This window comes from Dendroctonus ponderosae, unplaced genomic scaffold, assembly GCF_020466585.1.
Source record: "Dendroctonus ponderosae isolate FM_Combo_2020 unplaced genomic scaffold, Dpon_F_20191213v2 Dpon_F_20191213_1, whole genome shotgun sequence".
Taxonomy (NCBI): domain Eukaryota; kingdom Metazoa; phylum Arthropoda; class Insecta; order Coleoptera; family Curculionidae; genus Dendroctonus; species Dendroctonus ponderosae.
The window spans coordinates 41,626,514-41,637,534 of NW_026017110.1; the positions used below are offsets into that span (position 1 = coordinate 41,626,514).

The following is an 11,021-nucleotide window of genomic DNA, read 5'->3' on the forward strand; positions in this document are numbered from 1 at the left end:
GGAAAAGTTAATTTTTGACGAAAGCGTGAACAAATGTATAGACTTTAAAAATATTCTATTGACACATATATTTTTTATTATTTGAACTCAATTTTTTTGAAATACAGCTCTTATTATTTTACAGGATTTACTGCAAAAATTGTCATCGTTCAAAACGAACGCCACGCGAAAAAGTCGAGCATGCATATTATCATCCAACTTATCGTAAGTCAATGAAGATGACTTAAAATTTCATTCACATTTATTGCCATTTATTTTAGGAACTTCATTATATAATGATTTGATGTATGACATGAACAAAACATCCTGGTTTCAAAACGAAATTCCCAATGAAAACCGGTAAATTGAATAACGATAGAGTTAAATTAGAAATATGGCATTTTATTTTTAAAGGTTTATTGAACCATATTATGTTCATAAGATATTCGTTTCAACTGGTTCAGGATTAACAAGATGGAAAACTTTCAATAGTGACACATATCAAAATATTTATGGAGAAGCTGAACCTGCAAATGATCGATCTACTGACGAAGACTGGTATCAAAGAACAGTGGAAGAAAACTTCAAAAATGAAGATATGTTTATTTATTCTGTTCCATTTGAGATATCAGGAAAGTATATAATTAGGTTATACAGGGTGATTTAAAATTGGCGTCATTCCTCTTGAGGTGTTGTCTGGCGCTGTTATAGGAGTACAGAAAAAATAGTAAAGGAAATTAATTGTTATTAAAAACTGAGAAATTTGCAAAAAACTATATCAGAAATACGGCAGCAATGTTTTTCAAGGTAATCTGCCTAATAAGCATTGCGCAAATACCTGTTGCTTCGTAATTATTTAAAACTCCGGTAACCATGGAATTATACAGACTGACAATAAGATAGACAAGGATAAACGGTAAATTCAACAAGATTTGTTGACGAAATGTCAACCTGTTCTCATAACCTCGAATATTGGTGTTTCAAAATAGACCATATAACACCAAACATTTAAATGGTTAACTCCAAACAAGCTAGTGCCTGTGTAATCACCTTATTATCCACTCTTATCAAGCAGCTTCTCGTATTCAGTTAATTAACTCCTGCTCCATTTGTATCCCCTTGTGCTGTGTGTATCGTACACACGTGGTAGCAACGTAGCCCTTGCTCGGTATTTATTTGGTACTTGGGAAAGTGTCAGTTATTGTGCTCTGAGTGCTCCTGGAAGGCCCTAATTCGGTTATGTCCAATACGTGTTCCTCTGTGCCTGGAACCCGAAAATTGATTGTTGTCCACTATATTCCTGGAACCACTCTTCTCGCCCTTTGTTGGCGTAAGTTCTTTCAGTTTCTGCTAAGTTACTGTAGCATTTCCCCTGAACTAATCGCGTATCCGCATATTCGTAAAAGGAAATTCAAAGTAAGTCACAGTTTGAAGAATTATTGTTATTATTGACAAGGGCTATCCACCTGTAACTATCTGTTAATGACAAAAAACATCATTGCCGCTGTGCCTTTTTATCAAAAAATTGTAGAAGAGAACTTTTTTGATATAAAATATTTTTGTAATTTGAAGCAAAAATGGTAATTTTTCTTTTTGAATGCTTAAGTACTACAATATGCTACCAATTAAACATGGGGCAATTTAAAAATAATGCTTAATAACAAAGTTGAAATTCGATCTTCAACTGTTAATATATTCTAGAAATTTTCGAAAAATGTTTTTTCAATATTTTTCTCGTACTCCCCAAGGGAGCCTCTCACTCCTTAAAAGGAATGATGCCAATTTTGAATCACCCTGTATTTAGGTATATATTTAGGTGTTAAATTCCAGCCCCGGGCTAATATTAGCCCGATGGGGCTCGTAAAGCTTTAATCCGCCCTTGGGCTAAATACTAAGCGCAATTCACAATTTGTAACGAAACATGCGCTACAAGTTCAGAGTTGTGCGTTCAGTAGAGAAGAGTGTGCTTTAAATGTCGTCAAAATTTCGAAGTTCACTCATGGTGATGACAACTTTTGAATTAAAAAATTCAAACAGTTATTGAAGTCACATGAGATGCTAAATTTTACGCGTTTGGTATATGTTGATTTGAAAATGAACGCTTTTACGCAACTGTAAACTCTTCAAAAATGTCAACTTCCAAAGTAAAGTTAGTAGAAACTTGAAAGATTGACATTCTGTAGAAGACGCTTTTTATTACAAATATACCAGCATTTTCTCACACACGTTGTCCAAGCTGAATCAAATTTCCAATTCTCTATTCAATGATACAAAAACAAACTTTGTGGCTCAAACGGTTCTTCGATTTCGCATTTAAAACAAAAAAAATCTAAAACTTTTTGCCAGAAAACATAAAACTGGAACCCAAAATCTACATCTGAAGCGGTTCTTTAAAGAAAACCTTCAGTATGAGTTTCTCATAAAAATACAAAAACAGCCAAAATATTGCCAAAGTTTAAAAATTAGCTAGGAAAGAACCAATAGCTCAATCGATACCAAATTCATCCTACGAGTCAGTTGATAAATATGGGACTAAAAGTTCTAAATGTACTTGGCAACTAGGGGCAAAGTAATTATGCTAAGCTTACCTGCCGAAAGTTGCGTCGTGCCACCTGAAAGGTAGAAGAAAATGTATTGATACAGATAAATGTATACAGCAGTTAATCTGTCCAAAGCAAAACTTATTTCAAATCAGCGAAGCAAAGAGAGAGAAATATAAAGAATCCATAAAACTTCAGTTGCTTGTCGGAAAACCAAACTCAGTTCAAGGTAGAGGATGTATAAATTAGATGTCATTCATACCAGCTTTCTGCAAGCAGGCGCCCCATCCTCCATTTTCTTTCCATTATTCCTTAAAAAGTTCACTGCACTTTCACATACTACCGCACTTAACACGCACATCTAAGAACGCGATTCACACAGCACTCACGCTAGCAAGCTGAATACTCATATGCCTTTTCTAAAACAGGCACTAAAGTACAGAATAAACATGATTATTTAATAATGTGCTTGTTCGCCATTTTGGTGATTCATTGCGTTACTCTTGCTTGGCAGTTCGATTTCAGTTTGTTTATTGTCGACATTTTTGCAGAAAGTGCCTGTTCGCACGGAAATACTTCCAAGGGCAAATTTCACGTTTCGACTTAACGAAAGTCAACAACAATTAAACGAAAAACGCTCCAAGCGCCGATCTTTCACTCATTTTATTTTAAATTCAGAGCCGTTTATATTTCTCCGAATTTCATTCAGCTGTAGTGATTAATGCACAACGCCAAAACTAAATATAATAATCGAATTATTTTTCTTCTAAAAATATTGACTAAACCAAAAACCGCGAAGAAAAACAAACGATGTTTGAACTAATTCAAAATATCTTTTAAAAGTTCTGATTTCAAGCATTAATCAAAATTTACAATGGAGCTTAATTTTACTATCTTAAGTATGATATTAGTTATCTAGTTATGATCATTTTTTCTCTTTTCCATTATATTTTTATAATTATTGTTAATACATAGTGTCCGCTGGTTTATTGCTTCATCTGCCAGCGTCAGATTTCATGCCCTAATTAGTCAAAATATGTCATTTAATGCTCTATCAAGTGCTTCAGCTCAATCAGAAAGTAGGAGAATGTTTCTGTCTAATCTTTTATATAATAAAATTGAGTTCTATATTCGTTTTCCTGTTTCTCGCCGGGTTCGTCATCGTTTGGGCTGAATAATAGCTAAAGAGCCCGTGAGATGTAAACTCGCACTCGATAATAATTTAGTACAGCAGGTAATTGAGTTTAACTACCTGGAAGTGCAAATAACCTCCAGAGTCCAAGCAAACAAGGCTAACAGGATAGCAGGTGCTTTACGAGACCTAGTATGGAACAACAAACACATAGGGAAACAGGCTAAAACTAAGATCTATAAAACTTGCGTACGACCCGTACTGACATACGCGACAGAAACCAGCCGAACCAAAAATATCCTGCGAACAACTGAAATGAAAGTACTTAGGAATATAGCAGGATACACTCCTTAGGCTTCTGTCTCTTAAGACAGGAGAAGGAACACTGACATAAGAAACGAGTGCGAGATCGAGGACATAGTCAGATGGGGACGGGAGCGTCGTAGAGCCTGAAATTACCACGTCTCTAGAATGAATATGGACAGGGTAGCAAAAATTGCTCGAGACGGGTTTCCAGCCGACCACTGGGTTTCAAGTTTTTCCTTGTGAAGTAACCAAGAGGTCAATGGAGCCAAATTCACACTATAACTAAGCTGACTCTTTGCCTGACAGAGAATACGCTTCTCTATACTTGTGACAATTTCCACTTTTTTTGAACATTTGGCCAAAAAATGTGATGACCTTTTTTACGTGTTAAAATTCAATTCCGTAATTTGTAAAGCCTTAATTCACTCTTGTGTTAAATGCTAAGCGCAATTCAAAGTGCGGCGCAGTGAGACTCGATAAGGTATAACTCATTAGCACAGAGCGCTAACAACTCAAAAGCCAACTCAATACTTTTTACCCATGCTTAATAATGGCTAAACTGGTATTTAGATAAGGCGATTAAGTTCGTTTTGCTATTTTTCAGAATTGTTAATTTAAATATTTTTGTGTTCCCTTTGACCTTTAATATCCTCAGCTAATTATTCTAAATAATTTCTTATTGCATGAAGATACGATACAGAATTGTAACGATAGGTTGACTTACTCTGATGACCTCTGTGTTTGCATCTTCTGTCCATAACGATTGTACTGATATATTTTGTACTGTTTTATTATATTTTTAAAATGTTTCACCATTGTTGACTGTACTGTACGTACTTTATGTTGTAGTATTCTGTTTCGTTTTTTTACTCGCTTTGTCCATAAAATTTGTGAATTTTTCCGTGGCAATAAAGCATATTTTGATTTGATTTGAGATAAATGACTAAGGGCCGTTTGCACCGTTTTATATGAAAGCCAAGCTTACATAAACCAACCTTAAAAATTAAGCTCGGCTTCAAAGTAAACGGCTTGCACCGTACCAATCTGTTGTTGGCTTTGTTAAGCCGGTGTCAAGCAGTATCTGTTTGCCATATGTGGAATTATGACCGTTTGCTGCCATGATGCAATGAATAGAGAATGCAAAGATCGAGGGATTAACCTCAGTTTAGAACACGTTTAAGACAAGGTTCCTAAATTGTACAATTTAGGAACCTTGCGTTTAGAGTGTTTTCCAACTCAACGTTCATATTTTGAATAGATCTGTTTTTTAACCATTTTTTATTTTATATAAGTATTGAAATTTTATTTTGTGCTGACTAAAATTTTAACGCAAATTTTTGAAATAATTAATGAATTGTTGTAGTGTAGTGTTGCGGTGAAGATTATTTATGGTTTCATTTTGCAATTGACCAATATCAATTAAATAATCCAATTAATTTATATTTGTGGTGGTTTTGTAGAACCCAAATATTTTTTTAAAAGTTAGTAGGTCTTCCAAGTCCTCCAATGGATTATTTCTGTTATATATCGTCTTTGGAAATCCAAATTCGATTATCTCAAAGATGTCCAGATCGTCTTCGAATATGTCAAAACAAGCTTTGATAACCATTGTTTTTGTTTGTTATCGTAATTGCCAATTTTGTTAACTATCGCCACATGTACGAGGAAGGAGAACGAAGGTTAGAATTTACGGCTTAACACCATAAGCCACCAAAGTGGCGGCTTAATTTAAGCCGAGCTTTGAATTATGGAATTTAAGCCTGGTTTATAATGTGGGGCAAACAAATTTTATTTTAAAGCTGAGCTTAATGGCAAAGCCAAGCTTATTTTCAACAGTGCAAACGGGCCTTAGACTTTCGGGAAAATTCACCGCTGTCTGCAATTTTCAGGAAATCCTATTTTTCGACAAATATGCGTTAAACAGCCCGGCAAAAAAACTAAAAATACAAACCGTTAAACCATCGTTAAGTGAAGCGGAGTGCAAATGGCTTTAAAAAGGTATCTCGTGTTATTTTACTGAAATTCTTGTGAGTCTATGTGTGTCTAAAAATTTAATAATTTTTGGTTTTGTATGCTACTAAATTTATAGCGCCATTCGGTCCTATACTACGTACTTTATTAATTATTTTGTATAATAACTGACATCATATTACTTTGCTATAATAATAGGATATGAAAACAACACGATGATTAGAGGAACAAAAGCCATATTTGTGGAAAAAGATCACGTTAAAACCCCGGTTGCTGTTGTTGGCTTAGAGTTTAACCACCAGGTTATGTACAAGCTATACAACAACATCACAACAAAGGTAATAAGAGCTGATTATTTACATTTTTATAAGTGTTCACAATTTGCCCAATGTAAATTAGAAATATTTGAAAACTTGAAACGGACATTTGTCAGATCTCCACAAAGCAAGAATACCTTATTTTCGACCTGGTTGCAAACAAATGTATATTACATATCATTACTCTTCTTATAGTGCGTCCAGCTCTAACGAGCCAAGCCTGAGGCGCGGAAAAATTATTTAAATGTTTCGGCAAAGCACCGACAGGTGATCGATTTTCTGTCGGTGTTTTAATAAAATATTAAAGGAATTTGTCACGGAACTACAAGTATCTTTAGAAGTACTTTTTTAATCAAATTGCCTTCACTGGTAATGCTATAAGTTAAACATACCTAAATAATCTAAACTTATTCAGATTTTACATTCCCTAAAATTTTGCATGCACATACGTGAAGCTTGAGTAAGTATTTTCCCAGACCACCAAAATTATATTTTTTTGTAGCACAGAGGAGGAAAAAGAAACAGAAAAATAACATGCGAATCATCGTATCTCAACTGCTTTATTCTCGATAACAATGCATATATTTTACTAAGTGATGAAATCGAATACACTGGACGATTTATTGGAGATATTCGTCCTGACATTATGTATTATTTAGTACAGGAGAATGTATTTGAATCTACAAGGTATTTAAATTTTTCTAAAAAATTGACCAAGTATGTTTGCGAATAAGGCTATGCAAAACCAAGGCATTTTTGTTATTATATACAGTATAATGTAGTCAACTTCGATTAACGTTAAAAAGAAAAAAAGGAAAAAGGTTTTTATTTGATGTGCATAAATAGCAAGTGATTTATAACAGTAGTGTTGATCAATTCGTATTTTCAAAATTGAAGGATGTTCGATTACCAAGCAACATGTCAAGTTGAACCACCCAAATTGGCCGATCCAGGAGATTCCAGGTACTTCAATAAGAAAAAGTCGACTAAAGAAGCGTTGAGAACAAACAGTTCGTCTAAAAAGATGCCTTTTATAAAGTCAGTAAGTGACGCCGCACAAATAAATCTAGCAGAAAGAATTAACTTATTTAATCTTCCAAGAAAATAGGCAAACTCAAACTTTATAAAAATTTTAGCTGCTTCTGAATGCTATAGAAGTAGGTAAATGGCTTTTGAAAATATGGATGTCGCAATTGGGATATGCTGATTCTGCTTTTGAAGACGTGGTAAAACAAGAAACCAAAATTTTTGAAACTCTACAAGTGAGAAAGACAGTGCCTACACCATGTGACCGAGAAATGTGGCTATTCACACTGAAAGATCAATTCGAACCCAGTCCCTACTATAATGTCAGCACAAAATTTAGTTGCAATTGGTAAGTATGCAATTAAGAAATTGCATTTATTTACAAGGTAGCGTATTAGAGTTTCGATGAGAAATTACATCTAAACCGCAAAGCTTATATAGATTTAAAATTAATTACAAATTAGCCCGGCCCTCCTCTGAAGTTGGTCCAAAGTATTGTGGGTCGAAACATGTATTTCAGTATCATTTGATAGCGTTCTAATGCATAATTTTCGAGATATGCAACGGCTTCTAGGCTTGCTGGCCAAACTGTATATTACAAAACTAGATAACTGTCATATGTAATTTTTAGGCCTTATGTAGTACAGAAAATTCCGAATAGTAATTTGGTATTTCTGGCTATATTCGCTAAGTGCTCGATGACGACATCAAACTCTTATAATCTCACACCAGAACCAACCAAGATTACTTACTACTCTCAGCAAGCGAAAGTTTCTTTGCCTTGCTATATTGCAACAATGAATAATTATACCCGAAAACCGTATATGAAATGTTACAAAAGAGATAAAAGGGTGAGTACATCAACTTTATTGATTGATATATTTCTATGCGTTATTATTTATTCTACATTCATATTTGGAATGAAAATCTACATAAACTCTCTATACATATATCGAACATAACCGACCTTTCTGCAAACTCTCTATGCAATGAAAAGCTCATTTCCTCTTAAAAATTACTTCGACATCGGGTTATACAGAGTGTCCCCTAAGATTATGATTAAAAGGTTACTTCGATATCCTTCGATCCGACGATCTGACCTAACGTTCTCGTATTCGGTTAATTAACTCTTGCTCAATTCATACTGCTGTTTGGTAGACCAGAGGTTTAATGTATCCTTGTGGTGTCTTATGTTACGTGAATTTTGAATTGCCATGTATAGCGAGAAAAATTTAGGGCAAACATTAGATCAATTGGAGGTCCTTTTAATAATGAATTTCGAAAAATGAAAAATAAATCAATGCTCAACTGGTTTTGGTGTTAATGAAATTTATGAGCTCATGCTCCACTGGTATCATTATGCCCAAATATTATTTTCCATTACTATTGCGCAATTCGGAGAAAATTGCAAAAATACTTTTCGATTTCTAGCTGCAATTCTCGTAGCAGTGTTTCTGATGCATCTTATGTGTTCCTACGTCCAATTCACTATTTATCCACACTCGCCCTTTATTAAATTTTTAGCTTCAAAGCTTCAGAATAATTAGTTCTTCTAACAAATCCGCTACTGCAGATACAAAATTTTGCCTCTTTGATTATTGTCGTATATATAGTGTTGGTGCATATGTGTAAGTGGATCGATGTCAACATCTACACAAGCTTTATCTACGTAAAACAGGAATATTCTAAATTACCATCTGCTGGAGCTGATAAACGGTGGTGTAAGACAGAAAAAACTAGTTAGCGATGTAAGCAAAAAACGTCTTCTTCTTATTCATTCTTGATTTTTGCCTGTTCATTATTCGTCAAAATGGCCTGTTCAATTATCGTTAACTTGCTTGAGGCTGTCGCGCCATCGTTTCCTGGGGCGCCCAACGTCTCTTCGTCCAATGGGGACTTGTCGCGAGCGATTCTCACAAATCTGTGGTGGTTCATCCTACTTATGTGCTCATTCCATTCCTTTTTCCTGTTTGCTACCCATTCATTAATGTTATTGACATTACAGGCTGTTCTAACATCCTCGCTTCTCTCTCTATCCAGCAGTGTCTCTCCGGTGATTCTACAGATTATTTTCATCTCAGCTGTCTCTACGAGTCTTTTGGATTTCGCTGTTTCTGGCCTGGTTTCTGCGGTATATGTCATCGCCGGCCTCGTGACGGTTCTGTAGATCGTCGATTTAGTGTCAGTTGCCATACTCTTACTGCACCATATGGCATTAAGTGAGCCAGCTATTCTAATTGATTTTGTTGTTTGATCTCTCACCTCTGCCTCAATATCCCCAAAGCCGGAAAGTTCCACGAAAATGTAGTAAAATTTCATTTTCTGATCGATTACTCTACCGTCAAGTTCCAGTTTGCATCCTAGAGGGGTTTTTGATGTTGCTTAGCATTTTGTTTTGGTCAGTGATATTTCCATATTTAGACACTTGGCTGTGAGGTTGAATAAGTGTAATAACCTTTGTAAGTCATCTTCACTTTCTGCAATGAGAGCGGCATCGTCAGCATAACACACTACTTTCGAACAACTTCGTACAATTTCTTCCATTATTAAATTGAAAAGGGTCGGACTCAGGGAGTCTTCCCGACGAATACCGCTACCCGCTGGTATTGGTTCTGTGAGGTCTCCTTCTATTTGTTCTCGTATTTTATTGTTTGTATATATGTTCTCTATGGTTTTAATGAGGTTGTGTGGGATTTGCCTGTTGTAAAGGAGATGCAGGACGTCTTTCAGTTGGACACGGTCAAATGCGCTAGTTAGATCAACAAAACATATAAACGCTGGCTTGTTGTATCCAATGGATTTCTCTACTTAATACGAACACGGCATCTGTGCAAAGTCTTCCCGATCTGAGTTCCTGTTGTTCGCCCGCCGACGATGTGAGATTGTTGATTTTATCAGACTATGAAGGCTTTCACGGCCGATTAAATCACATTTAGGAATGTTTTCCGGGCTTTGAAGCCGTGGTGTATGGGAATTTTATCCTGACGTTTCGTCCACAACTGCGGTGGATATTATCAAAGGCGATGAGACAGTGGGCGAAGTGATCTCCCGTGCTTTCCGACTAAGACTGATTCAACTGCTGGATTCCCCGTCGTATTTATGCAGCCCAGCCGTGTGTGCTCATGTGTGGGGGATGGGTGGGGGTTCCAACACCAAGTAAAAACCATTTTTAAACCAACTCGAACCATCCAACAGACTTTGAGATCGGCCAAGGACAAACGGGATCCTTTATCAGTACCAGGAGTCTACAGAGTTTAGCGCAGCTGTGGAAGAGCATACATTGGCACCACAAAACGAAGCATTAATACTTGGATCACGGAGCACAAACAAAGTTGCAGACTGGGACAAACAGAAAAATTAGCAGTAGTGGAGCCCGCACTGCTAGACGGCCACCAAATACGATTCGACGAAATGGACATTCTGCACCAATCTGAAAGATACTACCCGAGACTCACCAGAAGCCATCGAAATATTTAAACACCAAAACAATTTTAACAAAAAAGAAGAAATTACGGCACTCAATCCAGATTGGAAGCGCGGTTTGCGCCAAACAGCATGTGCACCGAAGCGTTGGAACTCCCACCCATCCCCCACGCATGAGCACATACGGCTGGGCTGCATAAATACGGCGGGGAATCTAGCAGTTGAATCTGCTCTCCCTGCGGACACAGTCTAAGAAGAAGACGTGGACCCCATGCGATGACCAGTTCCTGCACCACATCGAGGACCATGGGCTAATTATAAGTTAGT

General features: G+C 36.2%; 2 protein-coding genes across 2 annotated transcripts in view; one reads left to right on the top strand and one right to left on the bottom strand.

Annotated features, from left to right (window-relative positions):
• LOC109536832 (voltage-dependent calcium channel subunit alpha-2/delta-3) overlaps window positions 1-8,122 on the top strand; it is a gene marked incomplete at its 3' end in the record, with an annotated part of 40,641 nt that extends 32,519 nt beyond the window's left edge. The window contains 8 exon segments of the mRNA XM_048666256.1: window positions 125-204; window positions 261-339; window positions 394-609; window positions 6,125-6,266; window positions 6,748-6,932; window positions 7,143-7,287; window positions 7,382-7,620; window positions 7,903-8,122. Coding sequence (XP_048522213.1) covers window positions 125-204; window positions 261-339; window positions 394-609; window positions 6,125-6,266; window positions 6,748-6,932; window positions 7,143-7,287; window positions 7,382-7,620; window positions 7,903-8,122 — 1,306 coding nt within the window.
• Window positions 8,123-9,041: 919 nt separating this feature from the next.
• On the bottom strand, window positions 9,042-9,464 carry LOC125504409. Its single transcript, XM_048666336.1, has one exon. It carries the CDS (start codon window positions 9,462-9,464, stop codon window positions 9,042-9,044), a length of 423 nt encoding a protein of 140 aa, XP_048522293.1.
• Window positions 9,465-11,021: the final 1,557 nt, after the last annotated feature.

Excerpts from the sequence above, each read along its gene's own strand:
- LOC125504409 (XM_048666336.1), bottom strand. The coding sequence starts at position 9,464 with ATGGCAACTGACACTAAATCGACGATCTACAGAACCGTCACGAGGCCG.